General features: G+C 41.2%; 1 protein-coding gene across 2 annotated transcripts in view; it reads left to right on the top strand.

Moving 5' to 3' along the window:
- MSH2 (mutS homolog 2) overlaps nucleotides 1-25,583 on the top strand; it is a 1,108,457-nt gene that overhangs the window by 920,890 nt on the left and 161,984 nt on the right. For both annotated transcript variants that reach the window (XM_044060178.1, XM_044060185.1), the window contains one exon: nucleotides 5,572-5,776. In XM_044060178.1, the coding sequence (XP_043916113.1) occupies nucleotides 5,572-5,776 (205 nt within the window). The remainder of the gene's footprint in view (nucleotides 1-5,571; nucleotides 5,777-25,583) is intronic.

The raw sequence follows: 25,583 nt of genomic DNA, 5'->3' as shown, positions 1-25,583 counted from the left end.
AAGACCAGCTGTTTGTATCTTTCTCAAAAAAATCTACTGGGTTATCCAGTATCTAAAGTTACATTAACTAAATGGATAACTAATTGCATTTCTTGGATTTATTCAGAACAAGGCATTTCTCTACCAAGACCGCCTAAAGCCCATTAAGCTAGATCCATAGCCACTTCATCTGCTTTTTGGTCAAGAACTTCTGTTGCTATTTTTGCAGCAACCATGTGGTCCAGTGCTCATAACTTTGCTACTCATTACAAATTGGATATAATTTCCAGAAGCAGAGCTGCCTTTTGTTCAGTGATTCTCTGGAATATCCTTCCATGAGGGCCACAGATGATTCACGTAGCTGGGGACTCTGTCCCATTCATTGAGTAAGAATGAAAAGAACATCATCAGATATGAAAGTTATGTACTCACCATAACTAGGCATCTGTGTTGTCCATTTTCATTCTTCCTCAACTTCCCCTCCCATCCACCCCCCCCCCCCTCCTATAATCTTTTACAGGAAACTATTGGATTTCTTATTGGAACCGGGTTTGAGCCCTATTTGAGCTATCCCTTTCTTTCATTTATGGGGATCTTATGGGAACAAACTCAGTCTGAGATATTGAGGATAGAGTAAGGCATTATGGGTAGAAGGAGGACCTTGAAAGTTGAATCCAAATTCTGAGGTATGTGGAAGAGTCAAATCTGAGGATTGGATCCTTAGCCCATCTGGTGAGGAAGAATGAAAATGAGCAATACAGAAGCCTAGTCATGGTGAGTATATACCTTTCATTTTCCTTTGCCAAGTCAGATGTGGATTTCATGATAGCCCAGATATTGAGCTAATTTTGTTTTACATGATTTTAGGTACAGATGAAAAATTATGCCATTTTGTAAGTTTTTTTTTCTTTATGCTTTTTGCCTCCATACCTACCAGCCATCAAGCCTCCCCTCATGAAACGCAGCCTGATTGTTCCCCATACTAGGGATGTGCCTTCTAAGGGAGAGCTGTTCAGAGGACACTAATCCAGGCAGAAAGGAGTAATGTTTGTTTTCCTACTCATGCCCAGTAGGAGGTGAGCAATGGGTCAGTTCTATGTTAAGCCCTAGCCCCACCCCTGGTAGTGATGTGAGCACCTGCATCACCCCATAGAATATCAGTACCACACCATCAGTGCTGGCACACCCAAGAACTAACATCACTAGCTTGAGTAGCTGCAGCTGATATCCCTCCGAGACTGGCTCCTGCTTTTTTTGCTGTTGTGCCTCTGCCCTTAGCACTGGGATAGCAGAGGAGCCACTCTGAAAGCCACCACACCCTTTGTCCCAGATGAGTAAGCCATAGCTGCATCATTTCCTAGCCATTCCAACACCCAAGCCAGTTTTCGAACTTGGGCTGCCTGTGGTATGGGGCTCTATCACTGTGAGCCACATAGCAGATATATGGCTCTGTGTAAGTGTTCATGGCAGAAGAATTAAGATGCACATTGTAAACGCCTGTTTTATTTGTATATCATAAAATATATTTTAAGTGTGAACATGGTAAGAGGCCTCGTTGCACAAGCAGCTCGTGTCATAGCAGCAGCAGGATGCTTTCATTGGTGTTAGTGCAGCCAACACTGACCTGTGCTCATCTTGTGCATTAGTGATACAGCATGCACAAGGCCACTAGCAGCAGTTAACCAAGTGAAATGTACGGCAACTAAAATTTGTACATTTTTCTTTTATAACCATCGCAGGGATGTCATAGGCAAACCAAATTAAAAAAAACTTATTACAAACCTGTAATTGGACAGCTGATTGCTTAAAAGACAATACGCCTTTAACAGTATCAGCAGCATCAGATTCATTTTTCTCACAATTGTCATTCTTTTCTCTGCCATGTTCTTTAACAAATGTCTTCTACTTGCTGCATAGCTTTCCTGTTACGCTTCTTACTCACTCTGATCACCTGAATGCTCCAGCAGTACACCACAGCGGATCAAGTGCTTTAAACTGCACATGAGTATTATCCTGTAGTTCTAGATTTGAGTCTGTCACTCTGCACTTATATACTGTTTTTTTGAACAAGTCACTTAACCAGACGGTGTTCTTGGATCACTCCTATTAAAAGGCTCTAGTGCCTAGTAGACATAACCATTTAACAAATGAATGGTTAAAAAAATGAAGTGTTTGTGCTCTTCCACTCAAGTTATCGTGCATACTTCAAAGGAGGAACATTACCTTGGCAGATGAGTCTGCCAAACAAAAAGCAGGTATTACCTTGGCAGATGACAGTCTGCCAAACAAAAAGCAGGTAATAAAACAATGTCTTCTTATAGGCTGTTAGTTGAGCTATAATATGCTAACAGTTTAGTTAATGTATAACTCTGTACTTAAGGAACGCACATACTTTGACCTTTGCATATTCAAGAAAAGTTTGGAAGGGAGTAAACTTTGCATATTCAAGAAAAGTTTGGAAGGGAGTAAACTGGCTATTCAAAGTTGAATAATCCACCTTTATATTTTACTCCTCATGTTTTTGCAAACAAATGTGTTGCCAATCCTCAAAACTCACCTAGCTAATATCTCTCAATTGCCCCCCTCCATTAGAGGCTTACCTTTCTCCACTCTACTTCAAAAACATTCAGTGTGCAAAAAAAAAAAAAGGTTGACTGAATCGCTCCTTAACTTTAGCTCACCTAGTTCTGATGGTGTATAGCAATGTTTCATTGAACTTTAACTTCGTGGACATTCAGTAATTCCTTTGATCTGTCCCTCACTCAGCAGTCCTTCTCTGAGTGGAAAAGGGCAATCATTATACCCATTCCCAAATGTAGCAGATCATGTAAACTTTTATATCACAGGCCTGTTTCACTCTCTTGCCTCATTTAGGCAAACTGCTTGAGAAGCCAGTACATAATCAGGTTGCTGATTTATGTTTTTAAGTATAACATTCTGATGTGTTACCAGCATGAATTCCTGAGGTATCCAGAATGTTCTGCTCCTACTTACATGCACTTAATAACTAACACGGATGAAGGCAGCCTAACAGGTGCCCAGTTCATTGAGTTTACTAAAACTTTCGATAGTATGAACCACAATCTACTGTGAAACTCACTCCCTTTTCAGTTTCAGTTCCTCATCAGTACAATAGTTTTTTATTTACCTTTCTGGCAGATCCTTCATTGCTTGCTCTAACAATGCTTTGTCATCCTCTCATTACTTCTTTGCAGATGCCCTTCATGGCTCAGTTTTAAGCCTCTTTTTGTTCTGCCTTTTCACTGACAAAACCCTCACTTGGTCTCAGACTGTCCAGTATAATTGTCTGTGCTGACGACCTTGTGTTTTTCATATCCACCTCTCATCATGTAATTGTATTGAACAAACTTCAAGCACTGCTTGATAAGCTCTCTGTCTGGCTGCAGAGTATGCATCTTACACTAAATGCAGAGAAATCTGAATTAGTATTCTTTGATTTGCACCCAAATCTAACAACCTTATCTACTTTTACTGCCATTCGTACATGCCATACGTAGACTATTGAGTAGCTTGTCTCTTGAAAACTGAGTTCCAGCTCTGAATCTCATTTTTTCTGTGTCTGTTAATGTAATAATTCATCAAAAAGCTAAAATTAATTAGTTATTAATTATTAAGCGGTTTATGGTGGTCACAAAATCTTTTACTTTCTTACACTGGAATGTAGAGTTGCAATAGGTAAACACAGTTTGCACCACAAGTGGAATATGGTCCCACAATTCTCACATATTCCTTAAAGAAAAGTCCCAATGACATGACAATATCATCCATCAGAATCTTGACATTTTTTTGTTCTCTTCCACCCCAAGACTGAACTCTACCATACCACCATTAAACATTCAAACTGCCTCCTAGTACAGCAGTGTGCAGACTTTCACTTACTGACATTAACAATCCACCTATACTTGCATTATATTTGTGTGTAAAACATGGCCAGCATCAACTGTGTTCCAGTACTGTAGACAACCAGCAGTAATTTGTCAGCTCTGGATTTTACATACTCCTTCTTAGGCCCAAAACTGGAACTAACTCACCAGCACATCAGAAAATACCTAACGGTTAAAGCATTCAGGTCAAACGTACTGGACATTTAACACAATGAGCTATGTTCTTATGCTTTAGACCACCTGTTAAATAAGTCACATGACTGTGGCCCCTGCTCTTATCCATAGACACTGCTTTGGCATAAGTCGTACATGTAATTGTTGGTCTTCACTTAAATATTTTAAGTTCGGCAGTGTAGTAGTACAGCAAAGGTGCACTGAAGTTTTATTGTAATCTCTGTGATTAGTCATACTTGCCTATACTCAAATGTACTTTACATTAATCAAGTTATACAATGTTTGTGGATCGCTCTTGCTTTTTGTCATGTTTGTGTCTTTTTTGTTCATCTGCACTGTGTTTGATTACTCCACTGTCTTGGCTAACAAGCTTAGTAAATAAAAAAAAAAAAAAAAAAAAACAACTTTGCCCATTTGCTCCCTATCTCATGACTCTTTAGCCAGTGGTGGTGGTGGTGGTGGTGTGGGGGGGGGGTGACAGCTAGCCAACTGAGATGGCCATCATTCTTACAGATCTTGAGATTTTAATATCTAACTCTTGCCCTGGGGGAGTGACATGTCTAGTTGTGAGGTGGGGTCTACTTTACCAGCTCAGTGATGTACAAGTGTCCGTAAACATGCTGAGTCTAGGTCTAGCATTGTGAATTGCTTTGCAGATCAAGTACACTTCTCACAAAACTCTTCCTTTTGCCATCCTCTGACCACTGGATGTGCAAGTACTGCTATGGGCTGTGTTGAGTCAGTGTCATCTATATCCCCCACTCCCCCGACTAGTCCTTGTATTACCCAGTCAGGACTTTGTCTACTTCCTGGAGCTGATTTGGGAGGGGTTTCCTTTTCTTTTATTTTTTTGTAATGTAACTTCTTATAAATATTTGACATTTTGATAGTTTGGCTAATACTTCCCATCCTAGTAATCATCTGAAATTTTAAAAGATAAGAACGTGCTTTGAGATCTTCATAGGAGTACCACATATATCAAGTAACTACATCCCTTTAGTTATAAGTCTGTATATACGCTTATTTTTGTGTCTTTTTTCCTCCTAATCACATGTTTATTGCTGGCATCTTCCTATAGTGGGAGAATTTGCATTGGATATTTTATGGACCTTCATATGGATACAGCAGAGGTAGCCACACCTTTGGACTTCATAAACAAGTGAACCTTTCTCCATGCTTTTGAATAAAAACTTTAAATGGTTTCATGTGAGGTCCTTACTCTGTAGTCTGTTCTTACGTGTTGTAAGAGCCTTACTCTTAAAATGTGCTGTTTTCACATACTTGTCTTATTATAATGATTTATTTTTAAAACGTGATAACACAGAATTTTTTTATAGTACAGAAACGCTTATTTAGGAAATTACATCTCCACTCTTGTTTGCAGTTTTTTGTCATCAATGTTCTTGATTGAATATCCACTTGATTAAGATTTTGGGTGCTGCACAGCTAGAAGAGTATTCCTTAACTGGTGCTAAACAGTGTGTTTTTTGTTTGTTTATTTTTTTTAATCCAGGTCCTAACATGGGAGGAAAGTCTACCTTTATTCGGCAGACTGGTGTGATTGTTGTCATGGCTCAGATTGGTTGTTTTGTACCATGCGACTCAGCAGTGATCAGCATTGTCGACTGTGTTATGGCTCGAGTTGGTGCAGGAGATAATCAGATTAAAGGAGTGTCCACTTTTATGGCTGAAATGTTAGAAACTGCAGCCATTTTGCGGTAAGTTTAATACTGTAGGCCTGTTATTGTGCTTGAAAATATACCTCTCTAACATCAAGGGACACACTTGTTGAATTAATTCCATCTGATAGTCACAGTTTACCATCATTTTTTGGAAGATTCTGTAGTCAGGTACGTGCGTGCTGGGTTCTGGCAAATGTAGTGACATCACTCATTGTTTAAATATGTCTAATCCCACCACCACCACTTTTTTCCTCTTTGTCTCTCTCACTCTCTCCACTCACACATTTCATATTAAAATATTACCTTTAATCTGTAAATTTCTTGAATTCAGATCCTAACTGTAAATTTAGTAAATGTGTATGTGGCCTTCCTATTTACAGCCAAGACCTGCACCACGATCGCCTACATTAATTACCCCAGGAAGGAGCATGATACCAAGCACTTGTAAAAGTGCCAGAAGTTCAAACCTTCCGCTGACTAACTTTGTAGAGGAAATCTTTTAGTATACCTTATGACATCAAAGATGTATCTATTCACAGAGAATTGTGCTAGGGTACATCATGCAGCCCCAGCCAGCAGTCAGAGCCTTAACTTTGTGACCTCCTGGAGGTATATCCATTATATAAGTGGATTTCTTGAACCCTCTAGGAGTTAAGTTCATCAGTGTCAATCATGTACTTGAGTCTGTGGCAGTCCTTCTCCTTTGTAGATGATAAACAAACCCACATGAGGCACATCCTCACTCACATCTTTGGGGAGGGATCTTGGTTAATGGTACTGCTCAACGTCTTCCAACTGATTAATCAGAGCTCCAAGCTGAACAGCTTGTTCAAAGGAGTGATCTCTAGTAATGTATTTAGGGATCGTGCAAGTAGAGGCAGAGTTCCTTCCTCCTGGGCCTTCCCCACTGACCAGCATGGACAGCTAGGGTTGGTTTTGGTGGTGGGACGCATAATGTCTTCTCACACTGCAGCTCACGACCCAAGATGTAGACATTGGGCAAAAATGTGATGTCTAGTAGAAGCCTGGGTCATAGGTATGTAGCCATATCTAGAGAGAATGTAGTCTGATGCCAGTGACTTTCTGGTAGCAGGACTCTGTCCTCTATGTGGTACATTGGTCACTTGTGTCCTCAAGTGGGATCCATGTAACCCAACACCAGGCACCAGTGTGTGCTGACTCATGCCTGCATGTAATGGGGGGCACATTCAGAAGACCCATATGCCATTGTCTCTACACTAGCAAAGAACACCAAGTCCTCCCAACCACATCAAAGTAATTCACCTCTTTTTGTGCTGCCTTAAAGCACTATCAGACCTATTATAGACTAGCCTTTCAGTCCTATAAGTTCACCCCTGAAACACCTTCTGCTCCTCTGGAAACGTAGCCAGAAGAACTATAGGTCATCCTATCGATGCTGTCTATTCCTACACTAGGTAGATGGATTGCTGACATTCCAGTGCAGCCTAAGGGTTGGGGGGGGGGGGGTTACACTCCTGAGTGTGCTGTCCTTTTGAGACATTAAACCGAGGTCCCATCTGCTTGAGTTGGTGGTAGCTCAGGTGGCTCCCATCAAAAGTAGCAGGGGTCCTTTATTTATATACAAAAGTAACTCTTATTTACAAAATGTTTACATGTTTACAAATATTTATAAATGTGCAAATATATAGATATACAAATATGTTTACACAGTCATTCTAATTGTTTACCTCTGTTAGACCCCCACTCCTTTTTCCATACCAACTGATTTTACTTAATATTGTTGGTAAAATCCATTTACCACAAAACATAATTTTGTTTATTCTTTCATTCCATATAACCTAAAATAGCTGTTTAATCTATTCTTTTAACATATTATTTAATTTTTTTGTCATAATATCTTTATTTAATCATAGCCATGTTTATTTTGTTCACTTCTTTATCTTCAAAAAAAAATCTTCTTTACATAGTTTCCCCACATATTTTTTTCTCTTTTTACATTTCAAAAACGCATGTCTTGTAGTTTCTTCTTCCTGACAATGGAAACATATTTTATCACTTTTCTTCTTCTATGGCACATTTCCTTTTACTGGCAATTGATCTATTACCAATCTCCACAAAAAAATCTTGACATTCTACGTTATAATTATACCATTTCCTTCTTATTTTTATTGCTTTCTTTCCCATGGTTTTGGATAGTAATGTTTTATCATTATGTTCTTATACCATACTTTTCTATCTTTTTCTGTATCAAATTTTATTTTCCACAAAGATATTTTTCTTGGTAACATTGTATTTCTTCATTTATACACTCTTTTTCTCTTTTACTTTTTTTAATGTACCCCCAAATGTATCATATTTATATGACTTAAGTCTTAATCTCTCATCTTTTTCATTTATCAACTTTTAACACTTTGTACAAATTTAATGAAGCAGTATATACCACTGAGTTAATTAACCCTAAACCTCCTTCTCCTCCTTTATTTGTATACAAAACTCCTCTTTTTACTGGGTTTGATCTAGAACCCCATATAAATGAAAACATTATCTAAAATTCCTTTTCAAGTACTGTTGGCAGTATAAATACACTTGCCAAGTATGTTTTTCCCCATGAGTAATGAATTTATGAAATAAATCTTTTTTAATGTAATGTATATGTTCTCCAGAAAAGACAGGTTTGTTTTATTTCTATTGTTTTTCCCATTGAATTCTGTTTACATCTTTATTCCCAAATTTTATACCTAACACAGATTTCATTCATTGAAAAATATATATCCCGATCTTTACAACATCAGCTGAACCTTAAATTTTCTCTCTATTTAAAGACATCCCTATCATCTATAGACACTAATCTGTGGAAAGTATTACTATTTTTATCCAAATTATTATGTCATCTTCTTATGTTAACAGAATTGGAATTTTTTTTTTTCCAAAAGTTTTTTATTTTTCATTAACTTAATTACAAAAAATTGCATTAGAAGTATAATAAATTCATAAGATAAACGTAATGAATTATGTACAATATTTACAAAGGCCTGAAAACAAAGTACATAGGAGTTGTTTTTAATTTATTTCACATACTATCACATTTATAACTAATGCAAAGAGTATACAACTCATTGAACGTCTGTCTTGCACAATTCTTCATATGTACCTCTTGGCTCAGCCATTTATAAGTATTTTTGTTTTATTATTACTATATGCTGGCATACATACGTTCCTAACTTTCTTACTTATAATATACCTTTCATTATTACCCAAAAGATTTGATGTCCACTTCTATCAAATGCCTTATTAAGGTCTTTTGTCGTGATTTTCCCTGCTGCTTCTTTTCTGTTCATAATATCAGCCACAATTTCTCTAATTATCATTAATAATTCTTGACAACTCTTCCTCTTTATAATGTATACACCATCTTCCACAATATTTTCCATTTTAGTTTCAAATCTCTTTTGTATTATTTTCATAAAGGTTTTATAATAATTCATTATTCAGTACTATCAGTCTCCAGTTTGTCTTCTACTTCCTTCTTCCATATAAATTTAAGTATTCCACTACATAATTCTTTGTACATAAAACCTTCATTTAACCATTCATTCAAAATCTTTAAAAATATTTTTTTGCCAATCACTTAAATCTTTATACATTTCATACCCTATTCCATCTGGTCCCAGGGCCAAATTTGTATTTTCTTGTCCTAATAATTTATCTAGTTTGTTCAAATAAATCTCCCTTTCCAACTTTCTCTTGTCTTTTTCTGTTAACTTTTTTACTTTACATGTTTTTTCCACTACCTTCTTTTATTTCTTTAAGCATTTCTTGTATGTGTTGTATTGCACCATAATCTTTTCCTGAGTTCTTTCTATTTCTCCTTTTACATTTTTATTTCCCTAATTATACTATCTTCCTTTACTAATCTGCTTAAATAACTCAACACTTCTGTTTTTTTTCTGAAAAAATATCTTTGCTTATAACAATTCTTATATTTTTTTCTTCCACCATTCAGAGCAATTTTTTATAAAATGCTCTTTCTGTAAGTGTATTACTAATTTCTTTCCTTCTTCATTCCATGCTTTTATATTTATCCTTTTTATTCATGTGCTTATTTTTATATATTCCTTTTTTCCCTGTATCTGTGGCCATATTGCAAGATAGTTGAAACAGGAGTTTCTGCTCATCTTCCCTTCTCCTATAGCTAAACCTTCTGATAACTGTAAAATAATCTATTTCAGTATCCCTTTTGTAAGTCCATGATTTTTTGTCCTAGAGTTTCAACTTGCCACATCTTATAACATCTAACATTTTCTTTTATGATAGGTTCATAGATAGGTACTAGGCTATCGGCCCAAGGGCCTACGTAAGCCTAGTCAACAAGGTTCCCTGGCTTACACCACCCAAGAAAGTTATTTTCATGTGCCACTGTCGAGCAGACACACAGAAGTGATTCCCGGGGTGTATTTCCTATTTCCCATCCACTCATCAAGATTTTTCTTGCAGAGTGCTAATGAAGAACTTTGCTTGACATAGATGGGTAGCCTGTTCCAGAGTATGGGAAGTCTCTGGGACAGGAATCTATCCCTCCAGCATGTCCTGTTTACTGTGGTGACAAGGTTTAGGTCCCTAGAGCGTGTAGCTCGGAGGGATTGGGATTTCTTTAGGTGTAGCATGTCCAACAGCTCTGGGTTTGACATAGCTTTATATGTTAGGCAGAGATCTCCTCGGAGTAGGTGATATGCTACGTAGTAAAGCTAGAGTTTTTTAAGGTGGTCCGTATAGGGCATTTGTTTGAGGCCAGTAATCCTCTTTGTGAGGTACTTCTGTGGCCTTTCCAGCTGCTGCAGATGTCTTGAGGTGCATTCCAAAAGGGGTGTTGTACTCTATAATGGGTCTAATGAGTGTCGAGTAGAGGGGAATAATTACCTCTTTTTTCCTGGATGAGAACCCTTTTATGATGAGGTGTGCCACGTAGAAGGACTTCCTGACTGATGTGACCATCAAAGGAGAGACTACTGTCCACCTGGGTCCCAAGGTCTCATCACACATTTGGTGTTAAGTAGATTGCTGCCTATGTGGTAGTTCATAGGTACAGAGTTTTTACCAAAGGGGATGACACTGCACTTTTTAGCATTGAGCTTGAGGCCATGGCTTTGACACCAGGCATCTGTCTCAGCGAGGCCCTTCTGTAGGATGTCCACATCATTTGGGGACTTGACTGTGGCTCCTAGTTTGCAGTCATCTGCGAACTTAGTTAGCTAGAGGCCTTCTGTGTTAGCCTTTACTTCAGAGAAGTAGATACCAAACAGGAGAGATCCCAGGATGGAACCCTGTAGTACTCCACTTGTCACTGCTTTGAGGTCAGATTTGGAGTCTGCAACTTTTACAGTGCGAGTTCTGTCAGTGAGCCAGTTGGCAACCCATCTTGTGACATAGGGATTTATACCTAGTTTAGTGAGTTTAGCTGTAATTCCAGAATGGGGGATGGTGTTGAAAGCCTTGACGAGGTCAAGATCGGCTGTGTGAACCACCTTACCCTCATCTACGGCTTTGGTGACTGCCTCAAAGAAGTCGATCAGGTTCAGGAGGCATGATCTGCCTTTCACAAACCCGAACTGGGTGGGATCCAGAGTTTGGAGGTTACCAATGACTTTGTTTATGAGTTCCATGATGATACGTTCCATGGCCTTGCAGACCAGGCTCGTCAGGCTAATACGTCGATAGTTCCCGGGATCTGTGGTGGCGCCCCCTTTGTGAAGTGGGATAACTGTTGCTGTGCGCCATTCAGTGGGCACAAAGCCTGATGCAGGGCTATTATTGAACATGGTGCTTAAGTGGGGAGCCAGTTCATTCTGAAGTTCGTGTAAAATGCAACCTGGGATGTTGTCCGGTCCCATGGATGCTGTGTTTTTGGCTTTAGAGAGTGCAGCTTTTACCCGCTTAGTTGTGTTTACAGGGAATTCAGTGTGGAACACCGGTCACTCATGTTGGTAATGACTAGGTCTAGGATAATGTTGCCCCTGGTGGCGGTGTGGTACATTGATCCAGGGCATTGGAGTTTATGAATTCCAGAAAGGTTGAGCTAAGGAGTTGGTACACGAGTAGTTTTCCCAGTTAATGGTTATTTCCTTTATTTTTATGCTTGCCTCTTAAATCATAATTGGTCTCCTGTTATTGTAATGTTCACATTTATCACTACATAGTCTAAACTCTGATGAAATAAGCTTTCCCCTTTATTTACAATTAGTGTAAGCATATAATGTTGTAACTATATACTAGTTCTTTCATTTTAAATCTACAGTGTTTAATCTTTCTATTTTTGCTAGAGTTGCATCTAGTATCTTTACTGTATTTGTACAGGGAAGGAAGGATATGCTAACATCCAGTTTTCTTCAGTCCTCTTTAGTGACCAATGTATGTTTGAATTCAGACTGACTAAAGCACAAGCAATTGCAAGCGCCAACAAAGGTCCCAAGTACAAAGAGTAAAAGAAACAGAAGCCCATCTCATTTTCTTTTGAAGGAGATGAACATTTTACTGTTTACAGTATCGCTTCCCTCAGTTCTCCTAATCCAGCCATGAAGATTTTCAGGGGAATACCCCCTTAAGCTAGAACCTTTAATGTGACGTTCAGTATCATTGGAGAATGTTTAATTTGGTCTCTAACAGAAATACTTTCCCTTTTGAGAACATGTTTAGGATGCTTAAGCTTCTATAGTAGATGAGCAAGGTTCTTGCTTTGTACGAGACTTTTAAGGATTCATGGCAACATACCAATGTCCACCAAACAATAGCATCAATGTCCACCAAGACACACATCAGTGCCCACGCAGACATGCAGATGTCCAGCCTGACTTATGGGCACCAGCTCATAAGTAAGCAAATCTGATATGGAAACACAATGACAGTGTATATTTATATTAAACTTAAAATGCAGTTCAGCAAGTTTCCCTTTACCATCTCCAAATATGCCACCATTACTTGCAGAGCATTTCTGAAAGGAGGTTATTGGAAAAGTTTGCCAAAAATTAGAGACAGTTTTGACACCGGTTCAGAATACTCTTAAAGTGCTGGACTCGAAAGAGAAAGATGAAGTACATCAGCTGACAAACCAGAAAATCTAAACTAAAGGGTTAAAAGCATTCAATAAAAATTGCAAGAAAGACCGATACAAGTGCTGGATGTTTATGTACTGAAACTATGTTGAGGCTACATGATTTTCGGTCACAAGATCATTCAACAAGTTTCATTCTGGATTACAATTTTTGTAAATGGATGGAACCATAGTAAAGTACAAATAAGGGCTTCCTGTCCTTGATTAAAAATGGATTACAATTGTATCCCATATCACAAGAGATATGCATGTTAAAGAAGTTTTATAAATGGTAGCTAGCACAGAGGGTTAAGGTAATATCTGCTGTTATAGACTTGCTTACTGTAGTCCAGAGTTTGATCTCTCAGCCACTATTTACCTTCTCAGAGCAAGTCAGTTAAACAGAGAGTGCTCCTGGGTCACCCCTGTAAAACAACACTAGTGTCCAGTAGACTTGCCCAGTTCAGTGTTAAAAAAAGTTTTACTCGTGAATACAATCCATTTTATTAAAAGAGAAACTATTCTCCACATTTTATGCCTGCTCAGTAATGTGGATTTCAATTTTCATTTTTTCTAGAAGGTACTGCTTCATAACTATTACACACAATACTGGGTTGTCTGACTGACTTAAACTGCATCATTTACAGACTTCCAGTAATGTTAGTCCAGTTATTTTTGTATTGAATCTGCAATTATAACTAAATTCTGTTTTATTTTAGGTGGAATATCTTCATAAATATACCTGAAGGAACATACAAAAATCTGCATGACAACTGTGTTGCTGAACCTGTACATTCCTTTTGGTTAACACAAACACTGACAAATGTTTACAATGTATTTGTAAGATTAGACTTTCAGATAGATTGTACCCTCATGTTACTAGACATTACCTGGCCAGTCCATTTATGCAGTGTGCCATTTTACTGGACTACACTGTTCACTTGAAGTATGTAACGTAAGTTCACTTTAAGGTACACCTACGCTGGGTAAACTACGTTGGTTAAAGTGTAATGCAGCTGCAGCTCAAACTCAAAAAATGCATTTAGGACACTTTGTAAAGACAAATGCCTACATTTTTCCTTGCCTGACACCATTAAAGGTCCTGTGACTGCCTATATCCTTCTACTTTGTATTTGTTAAGCTGTGATATCTTACAGAAAGAAATTAATACTTTCCAAAAAATAATTCATATAACTTCCTCAAGATCCTTTTCTTCTATGTTATGGCATAAATGGAGAGTTGCAGCATGGAAACACACTACTTAATTACAGTGTTTATGTGTTTATATCATCTGTATATATGATGACTTGTTAATAAGGAGAAATTAATCGTAGGCACTAAACAGCCTATAATTGCAAAGTACCTTGCTAAGGTAAGGGAAAACAGCTCTTGTACTTTACAAAAAAAAAAAGAAGCACCAAACCAGGCATGTGCAAGTGTCAGCTTCCAGTGATTTCTCCTGTCCACCTGGTGAATCTGAGCATACTGGGGCAATGCAGCAATTGCCTCATGTACACAGACAACCCTCTCCTTCTACCACCCAACGCTACAACCTGTAAGAGATGCACTTACATAGCCAAACTGGAAGCAAAGCTCTCTCCACCCAAGATTGTGCTAGACAGACAAGAGGAGAAGGTTAACACCCGCACTACACCTCAAGCAACACACAGCCCTTCTAAACCCACACCACCAACACCCACACATAGCAACATTAAACCCACATATGTGGAGGCCCTTAACAGTAACCTGCCCAAGCAACAATGACCTCCGAAAAAGCACCAACTACAGCGAAAGTGTCACATAGCTCACAACACCAGTGTGCCACCCAACAACAGCCCCTAAGGCAAGACAACGTACCGAACACCTTAGTCATAGGTGACTCTATAGTCAGGCACACTGATGTCCCATTCACCAGGCTGAACAAGGAGAAAAATTACAGTCAGCTGCCTGTCGAGTGCCTGGATCCACCACATAACGCATGCACTCAAGTCACTTCCACAACAAGTACAAATATGACTTTGTCATTGTCCATGTTGGAGTGAATGACTTGAGACGTACCTCCCTGGGCTACATGAAAAGAGACATGGAAGAGCTCTCAGATCATGTGGCTCAGGCAGGTATGACCCTAGCCCTGAGTAGCATCCTGCCTTCGCCCAGAATTATACCACAGTATAAGGACAAAATGATTGACTTCAACAATTGGCTAAGTTTCTGGTGTCATTCAAAGGGGATCCAGTATCTGTGTCTGCCTGGGACGACATGATCGACAGACCATGATGCTTTGCCAGAGATGATGAACTTCGTGTTTCACTGTTGCAGTCATTACATTTGGGTAATCTGCTGGCAGGTTGCCCTCAGTCGGCCTGAATTCCAAAGTCTTGGGTCCTGCGTCAGTTGCTGTCTCCTCTTCCATGACGTCAGGGGTATAAAACAATCATCCAACACCATTTTCTCCAGTCTTTCTTGCCGTGCGGTGCCCGAAGCAGAAGCATTTCACAAGTGCCGGTCGGCCGACTCCTGAAATATTCGAGAGTTTCAGAACCGAAGTTTTCACTAAAGCTAAGTACCCCTTTGGGGAAACTTTTTTCTTGCTCCATGCTGATGTCAGAAAAAGTTAATAATTGTATTACTTGTGGGAAGCAAATACCTCATAAGGATTTCCATTTATACTGTATTCTTTGCCTAGGCCCTGATCACAACGTGCCTGGCTGTCGGTTTTGTGCTAGATTTAACCAGCGCACTATTAAGCGTTGGTGTATTTTTGCCTCAAAGTATTTTGGAAACAGATTTAACTACCCAGAAATGTCGTCGGATAGCAATCTGACTACCGGAGTACATAAAAAATGCAAAGAAAAGGACAGAGAGAGACAGTCGAGGTCCAAAACAGACAAAGCTTCTCCTAAGCCAGTCGCCGGTACTCAGTGAGTTGCTTTTCCAGCCGCTGATACCCACTACTTTCGAGTCGCAGGCCCCTACCGACACCCATGTAGAATCCGGCATGCCACGAGATACTCAAAGTATTGGACCCACGGATGTATCTTCCTCGGATGGGTCCGTAGCCGCTGAGCAGGCACCGGCTTCTGAGGGTGTATTCAGGCCTCGACATTTTTATATCAAACCGACGACAGCTGCAAAGCCAAAGACAAAAGCAACTTCTAAAACTAAAAAACTGACGCATGAGCCATGTGCACAGGCCTCTATGCCTAAAAAACAGATGATCAAAATGGCTGAAGACCTTATTACCTTGATCAGGGATTCCCATCCCCCTTCAGATAAGAGGCCTAGGCAAGACACTGATTATGAATCTTCAGATCAGGTTTCTATTTCTTTTGATTCCTCTTCTGATCAGGAATCATCTATACCTCCCTATGAGGATTCTGATGCAGAGGAGTCTATACCATCTGCATCACCTCCAGAGGATTATTCATTTGGAGAAACCTTGCATACTTTGGGGGAGCATTTTCACTGGGAGAGTCCAGATTTCTCAGAATCAAAAAAGTGGCTCAGGGATTTCCTTCTCCCTCAGCACAGGCCTTTAGCCATACCCCCTGTTTTAGACATTGTGGATGATGTGTTTTCGGAGTCAAGTTTGACCCCCGACTCCTTACCTCCGGCTCCCAGCAAGCCTGACAGATATTGCAGGGTCCCTGACTCGCACAAATTTTTATTTAGAAACCCTGCTGCTGATCCTGAAACTATTTCACAGGGTCCTAAGGGAGTTAAGGCCTCAACAGCAAAAAAAAATCCTACTCCCTCAGACAGAGATTCAAGGGCACTGGATAGATGGAGGAAAAAGGTTTATACATCTGCAACCTTGGCAGTTGGGGCCTTAAACTGCCAGTTTCATATGCTCAAGTATCAACAACATGTTATGGGATTGCTGAAACAGAAAATTATGTTGATTTCTGAACGTGCAGAAAATAAAGAATTGCAGGAATTATTGCATGCAGCAGAACAGGTTGGAAAGCATACTTTGCAATGTGGTTTTGATTCCTTAGAGGCCTCCTGCAGGGCCACAGTTACTGCATCTGTGATTAGGAGGCATGCCTGGCTAAAGGAACTAAATCTGCCTGATCACGTTAAAGCTAAATTACTAGATGCACCTTTACAGCATGATACTCTGTTTGGTATTAAAGCAGAAGAGGTTTTAAAGAAAATGGAAGGCAAAGCTAAGTCTATGCAAACTGTAAAAGACTTCTTACAAGTGCAGCCACCAAGTTTCAGTAGACACTGGCCTACAAAAAAATTGGTCCTTTCCAGTGTCAGACAGAGCTCAAAGGGGCAAATCCAGACACCCTAAGGGTTCCAGATACCAGGCACAAGATTCATACAGGTCAAAACAATAGGGGCGCTTCTACCTCCAAATCTGGAGGAGATAAAGCGCAAACCTACAGAAAACAGTCCCAATGACTTCCCTCTGCCTTCACCAAGCACTTATCTTTTGGCAGCACCCTTAGGGGGAAAATTAGCACTTTTTGCTCAAAATTGGCAGTTAATAACCCAGGACAAGTTGGTGCTAAACATAGTATCACAGGGATACAGATTCCATTTCCATACTCTGCCAATGGCAAACGGTTGGCCAGATCTGCCAAAAAATCAATGGGCAGAGGTACAGAAACAGGTTACGTCCTTCATGGATATGGGGGCCATTCAGCCAGTACTAGAACAGGAAAAAAGGGCAAGGTTTTTACTCGACTGTTCTTGGTACCCGGAAAGGACAAGGCCTGGCGGCCAGTACTGGATTTATTGATTTTGAACACATACCCATAGCCGGCCTTAGGCACAGGCCAAATAGGCGGCTGCCTAGGGCGCCACTCTAGCAGGGGCACTTTTCCAGTATTTATTTGGTGTAGGTAGACCAGGATGGGGGCACCAGGTGGTGTGGTAGGGGGCGCCGTGGAGCCCTTTTGCCTAGGGCACCAGTTGACCTAAGGCCGCTCCTATACCTGGACATTCCAAAATTCAAAATGCTGACTTTGCAGCAGCTTCTGCTTATGCCGGGCAAGAATGCTTGGCTGGTGACATTAGACCTAAAAGAGGCATATCTGCATGTCCCAATAAGGCAATCGTGCAGAAGATGCCTCAGATTCAAGGCTGGCTTAATGCATTACCAATTCTCTGCACTGCCCTGTGGCTTATCTACTGCGCCCAGGGTCTTTACAAACTGCCTGGCACCAGTAATTGCATTTTGCAGACAAAGAAGTATACAGATATATCCGTACTTGGATGACTGTCTCATTCAAGCAGAGAACAAATCACAACTGGTACCCTCTCAAAAGATAACATTCCTGAGTGCAGGCTTGAATACAGTTGCCCAGATGGCTTACCTCACGACAGACAAGCAAAGGCAACTGACTACTTCAAACTGATGGCAACAAAAACTCAGTTATCTGCAAGACAAATTCTGCAGGCTTTGGGGTTCATGGCATCCTGCATCCTACTGATTCCATATGCAAGACTGCATATGAGGAAACTTCAATGGTAGCTAAAAAGTTTATGGAGTCAACATTGTCACAGTCTGGAAACAATGATTCCTCTCATTCCCTGCCTACAACAGGAGTTTCTATGGTGGGCAAAGGCATGTCACCAAAACATGGGACGGGCCTTCACTCTACCCCCTGCCAGCCAAACCTTAACAGACACATCAGATTATGCCTGGGGGGCCCACATGGCGGGAAGATGCATTCAGGGCATATGGACCCCAAAACAAATGCATCTACATATCAACCAGAAAGAGATGCTAGCTGTTCAAAATGCCCTGACAGCCTTCAAGGACTTACTGCATTCAGGACAACTACTGATAAAGACGGACAACACCACGGTCATGTGGCATATAAACAAGCAGTGGGGCATGCACTCATACCCCCTTTGCAGATCAGCCATGGCACTGTGGAAAACAGCTTTGACTTACCAATTACATCTTCAAGCTCATTTCCTGCCAGGAAAACAAAATACTCTGGATTCGATTTAAGCAGAAACCTTATTGATCCTCATGAGTGGAAACTAGATCCACAAGTCTTCAGCATAACAAAGAAATGGGGGAGCCCAGACATAGATCTATTTGCCTCTCAAAATTATCAATTGAAAAGATTCTGCACAAGGACTTACCACAGACAAGCATGGAAAGTGGACGCCCTATCCTTCAGTTGGAAAAACCTATCAGTTTACGCCTTTCCTCCTCTGCCTCTTCCCAAGGTTGTCCTAAAAGTCAGACAAGAGAAACCAAAGATGATACTAATTGCCCCGGACTGGCCCCACCAATACTGGTACCCAGTCCTAAGGAACTTCTCAATACCCAGCTTGGACCTTACCTCAAAGGCCTCAACTACTGTCCCAACAAAACAATTAGATCCTGCACAATCATCTCCAGACACTGAACCTGGCAGCATGGCTGATCATGTAGTTATACAAACAACACCTCTCAGTAAAGCTGTGATGGATATAATTTTGGAAGCCAGAAGGCCTAGTACTAGCAAATCTTATGCTGATAAATGGAAGAGATTCTGTGCTTGGAATCGAGCACAAGGAACTGATCCAGCAGAACCAAATATTCTTCAGATATTACAATACTTGACTGAGATGCTTGACAAAGGCCTATCTTTCTCATCAATTAAAATCCATGCCTCTGCCATTTCGGCTCATTACAATACAGAGCCACAAATCTTTTCTCATCCTTTACTAAAGCAGTGTCTTAGAGGAGCCAAAAATTTAAGGCCTCCTAGAAGATCACCAATACCTGCATGGGACCTCAATTATGTGTTGGAAAAGCTCACCCTGCCTCCATTTGAACCAGCTGCTACTGCTGATATAAAGTTCTTATCATGGAAAACAGCTCTGCTACTAGCAATTACTTCAGCAAGAAGAGTCTCAGAGCTACAGGCCCTCATGGCTGTGGAGCCTTTTATCATATTTTACCCAGACAGGGTGTCTCTGAGGACAAATCCAACATTTATGCCTATGGTGCTTTCCAGTGTGCTCTTAACCAAACTATTCATCTGCCAACCTTTTATCCAAATCCACAGAACAAGGGGGAGAGAATTCTGCATTCCTTGAACGTACACAGACTGCTAAGATTCTACTTGAGCAGGACTAAAGCTCTAAGAAAATCTGAGCAATTACTAGTGACATATGCTGCAGGATCAGAAGGAAAGGCTATTTCAAAGCAGACTATTTCAAAGTGGATAAGCCACTGCATTCGTTTCTGCTACTTATCGTAAACCTGTGCCCAAGGGCATTAGGTCTCATTCCACCAGAGCTGCAGCTACTTCAGCAGCCTTTCTCAGAGGAGTACCAACCAAAGACATTCTAGAGGCTGCTACTTGGAGTTCTGTTCACACCTTTACAAAACATTATCATTTGCCTCTCTCCTCTAAGTCCAGGGCAGGCTTTGCCACTCCAATTCTGCAGGGCCTTATAGCCGCACCTAATGCTGTTTAGCTCCAGCCTCCCAACCATAGCTTTGGGATTCTACACAAATGTAATGACTGCAACAGTGAAACACGAAGAACATAGTACAGTTGTGTACACTTACTATAAATGTAGATGTTTGAGTGTATTCACTGTTGCAGTCCAGGTTACCTGCCTGCCCATCCCCCTTTCATTCTGGAGTTTATCTTTCCTTCTCTATCTTCTACAACCTATGTGGTGTATTTGCTTGTAGATGAAGGTAAAGTTTATATTGATGCCTGTGTATATAGCTTCTATACATATATATTTTTTGCTACCTTTTTGGGTGCACCTGACATCTGGGGCAAGAAAAGCTAAAGAAAATGGCGTTGGCTGCTTGTTTTATACCCCTGACGACCTGACATCATGAAAGAGGAGACAGCAACCAAAGCAGGACCCAAGACTTTGGAATTCAGGCCGACTGAGTTCAACCTCCCAGCAGATTACCCAAATGTAATGACTGCAACAGTGAATACACTCGAACATCTACATTTATGGTAAGTGTACACAGCTGTACTGTCTGCACCTGTCGCCCGTGGGAATCAGGTTACTGGCTAAAGCTCTTGCCACCCCTACAGTGCCTTTTTTTTTAGGCAAAGTTCAAAGGACAAAACCACCACCGTAACAGGTACAAGCATGCAAAATCTGAAGTCAATGCTAGAAGTCTAAACCTCAAAATGCACTCTCTCAAGGCACTCCTAAAAATGGAGAACATTGATATCTGTGCAGTAACTGAGACCTGGTTCAAGGCTCCAGAGAGCACCCCTGCAGTACCTGGCTACAACTCTTACCACACTTTTCAGCCACCAAACCAGGACCGAAACACTAAAGTTGGAGGAGTGTCCATGTTCACCAAGGATATTCACAACAGTAGGTTAGTTGCCCAACACAATGCATCTGAAATTCTCCAGGTGCAACTAACACTAGGTAAGACTGCAATCCAAATTGTAGCTTGCTACAGATCTCCCACCATGCCCCAAGATTCTCACTACACCTTTCTAAACATACTGGAAAATATTAAGATACAACCAAACACCCTAATACTGGATGATTTCAACTACCCTGCCATTAACTGGGAAAACTGCTCGTGTGCCAACATCTTTGCCCAACGGTTCTTGGAATTCATAAATTCCAATGCCCTGGATCAACTAATCCTTAGTCCCACCAGTGGCTCATATATCCTAGACCTGGTCATTACCAACATGGGAAATCAGTGCTCCACACCTATGGTCACCCTCTCGTTGATCAGGTCTGACCATAAGCTAATCACCTGTGACATCCATATCTCACCCCCAACCCCCCAGTAAGGAAACCTCTGTAAAAAAAACTTCTCCATAGCCAACTTCATGCTACTCAAGTCAGAAGTGACAAACTTCATGACACCCATGCAGATAGGAACTGAAAGTTTGACTGCTGAATCCTACACTAAGGCACTGTACGAGCACATCCACTTGTGCATGAATCGTGCCATCCCCAATATTACCAAGACGCTCTCCTCCAAAAAAAAGGAAGCCAATCTGGTGGTCCTTTGCCATAAACAAACTTTACAACAAACGGAAAAAACTGTTGCAAAAAAGAGGAAAATCCCAGGATGCAAAAAACTCCCTTACCAGGCTCAGTTGGAAGCTAAGATCCCTCATAAAATCCTCCAAAGCTAGTTACGAAAATAAAACTGCCAAAGATTCCAAAGACCACCACAAGGCATTCTATAGCTATGTCAAGAATCTAAATGGCAATGCTCAGATCTGCTCTGAGCTATAACAGAATGGCATTAAATATACTGATCCCAAGGATATTGCCAATATCCTGGCAGATCGATTCAATGCAAACTTCACCCCCCTCTCACTCCCTAAAGGGCCCATCTCAATACCGAAAGATTGCCAAATTCCAGTAATAACAGCCACACAGGTAAAAAAACGCACTCTCCAAAGCTAAGAATACAGCACCCATGGGACCAGACAACATCGCAGGCTGTGTACTACATGAACTACAAAATGAACTGGCACCTCAGCTAAGTGTCATGTTTAATCATAGCCTCACCTCAGGCTTCATGCCCACTGAGTGGCGCACAGCTACAGTTATCCCATTCCACAAGGGGGATCCACCTTGGATCCCAGAAACTACCGCCCCATCAGTCTGACAAGCCTGATCTGCAAGGCCATGGAACGTATTATCATGGAACTTATAAACAAAGACATTGGCAACCTTCAAACACTGGACCCCACGCAGTTTGGGTTCCTGAAGGGCCGGTCTTGTCTCCTGAACCTGATTGACTTCTTCGAATCAGTCTCCAGAGCCATGGACAAGGGTAAGTTGGTCCACACAGCCTATCTGGACCTCACGAAGGCCTTCGACACCATCCCCCACTCTGGAATCATAGATAAACTTACTAAGCTGGGCATTAATCCCTATGTCACTCGATGGGTTGCCAACTGGCTTACTTATAGAATCCACACTGTAAAAGTAGCTGACTCCAAATCCAGCTCCAGACAAGTGACAAGTGGAGTACTTCAGGGTTCAGTCCTGGGACCACTCTTGTTTGGCATCTACTTCTCTGAAGTACAGGCCAACACTAAGGGACTCTGGCTAACAAAGTTCACAGATGACTGCAAACTTGGAGCCATTATTGAATCCCCAAATGATGTGGATATTCTACAAAAGGGCCTTACAGAAACTGATGTTTGGTGCCAGAGCCATGGGCTCAAGCTCAATGCCAAGAAATGTATAGTTATCCCCTTTGGGAAAAAAAACATGCACCCATGAATTACCACATAGGTGGCAGTACACTAAACACCGAAAGTGTGATAAGAGACTTAGGGACACAGGTGGACAGTGGTCTCACCTTCGATAACCATATCGCCACAACAGTCAGGAAATCCTTCTATGTGGCACATCTCCTCGCTAAGGACTTTTCATCCAGAAAAAAGGAGGTCATTGTCCCACTGTACCCATTATAGAATACAATGCCCCGTTTGGTATGTACCTGTCAAGATATCTGCAACAACTGGATAACTCACTAAAAGAATCACAGGCCTAAAGCAGATGCCCTATGCTGACAGTCTAAAAAAAACTCCACCTATACTCTCTCACGTATCGTCTACTCAGAGGTGATCGCTGCTTAACATACAAGGCCATGTCAAACCAAGAGCTGTTGGACATGCTACACTTAAAGAAATCCCAATCCCTCAGAGACCCATGCCCCAAGGATCTAAACCTTGTTCAATACAATGAACAAAACATGCTGGAGGGATAGGTTCTTGACCCAGAGACTCCCCGGACTCTGGAATAGACTGCCCATACATGTCAAAAGGAACCTTGATGATTAGATGGGAGATAGGAAATTCACCCCGGGCATCAAGTCAGTCACCCTGCTAGACGGGTCCAGGGAAGTAAATATTGTGGGAAGAAACAGCCAAGGAATTGTTATGGCTAGGCTTGTATAGGCCCTAGGGCCGATAGCCTAGTACCAGTCTATGAATAACTGATATTTGAATAACATTCATCATGGCAACAGCTTTCAACTTTAATAGCAACCAAATTTTCTGCAGTGGAGAGTTGTATAACTGCACTGCTTATTTTAAAAAAGGCATCATTTTCCAGGGCCTTTACTGTTAACCAGACTAGGAGCATAAAAAGCCCCAAAGCTTATTAGTTTGTGTGTGTGTGTGTGTGTGTGTGTGTGTGTGTGTGTGTGTGTGTGTGTGTGTGTGTGTGTGTGTATTATACATATTTTTTTGATGGTTTGACTGATAACTTTACAGTGAACGAAAGCCCTGACCCTGCCAGACCTATCTTCCCTGATGCTGCCAGCCCCATTGGTCACTGACGGCTACAGAGTCCAAGGAGTCCTAGTACGTAGAGCAGTCAGCCTTCTCCAGAACATCTCTCATTTCCCAAATTTCAGATTCTTTCCTCCTCATAATTTGTGTTTGTAATCTGTATTAGTTTGTTAAAAGTCTTGTGTCTTCTGATATAATTATATCTACATCACATGTATTACAGCACTCCAGAACTCATGTTCTTACTAAATTTTTAATACTATTACATTTACAGAAAGTACTCAAAAATTTTCAATGTTCTTCATCTCACATTGCTGCAGTCCTAACACTTGGGTAGTCCGCTGTCCCAGTCGGCCCGAATACCAAAGTATAAGGCTGACGTCGGTCAAGGCGCATTTGTCTGACATCAGGACGTCAGGGTACAAATGCGCATGACCGACGTCATATCCTCAGTCTTTTTTGCCGCATGGTCCGATGCAGAAGCAGTATTGCGAGTGCAGGTTGGCGTTCTGAAATTTTCTGAAGTCGGAGTTTCAGACCGAATCAAAGTTGGCTAAGTACCCGTAGGGAATATTTTGGTTTTTCTTGCCTCAGTATTTAACCGGATGTCAGAAAAAGTGAATAACTGTATTTCTTGTGGGAAACAGATACCTCATAGAGATTACCATACATTGTGTATACCTTGCTTAGGGCCTGAGCACGACGTTGTTGGCTGTCGCTCTTGTGCTAGATTTAACAAACGCACTATTAAGAGAAGATTAGATTGTGCCAGGTTAGTTTTGGGAAGCGTTGTAATTACAACATGCCGCCGGATGCTCCGGCGCCCGTAGATCTAAAAGCGCAAGGACAAAGCAGTGAAGCCTAGGTGGAAGAACCGCCTGTCCCGGACGCCGGTTCTTTAGAGGGCGCGGTGGAGCCAGTGGTTCTACCAGAAGTTCCTTTGGATTCTCAGGGAGAGACTTTACTGTTACAAGATGTGTCCTCTCAGGAGGTAGGCCAGGCTGAAGGGGCTTCTCAGGTAGCTGTTCTCCCTCCCTTCCTAAGGTGGTTAGGCCCTCCCTTCTGTTTCCAAGGCTCCTTCTAGAGGCAAGCCAGGGTTAACTTCAGTGGGGTCTCCCTAGTTCTTCAGGGTCTCTGCCTAAGAAACATATGCTTAAAATGGCAGAAGATTTGATTACTATGATTAGAGGTTCTATACCCCCCCCCTGATAAGAGGCCTAGGGTGGAACCTGAGCTTGAGAGTTTTGAGCAGTGTTCGGAGGCTTCTGAGTCTTCGGCTGAAGACTTGCAGGAGTATCCTCCTTATTCTGATTCTGATGTAGATGACTCTACACCTTGCTTCTCCTCCTGAGGATTTTTCTTTTCAGAGACCCTTCATTCCATGAGGGAGCATTTTAAATGGGAAGGTCAAGATTTCTCTGATTCTAGGAAAAGGCTTAGGGAATTTTTGTTTCTACCCCAGCATAGGCCTTTAGCTATACCTCCTGTTCTGGACGTGGTAGAGGATGTTTTTGCAGAGGCTTCCCTGAACCCTGATTCTTTGCCTCCTGCC

This window comes from Protopterus annectens, chromosome 1.part0 (genome assembly GCF_019279795.1).
Source record: "Protopterus annectens isolate FY-2018-M chromosome 1.part0, PAN1.0, whole genome shotgun sequence".
Lineage (NCBI taxonomy): Eukaryota > Metazoa > Chordata > Ceratodontiformes > Protopteridae > Protopterus > Protopterus annectens.
Note: the sequence above shows the minus strand (reverse complement) of the source record. Positions and strands in the feature narration are given on the sequence as shown.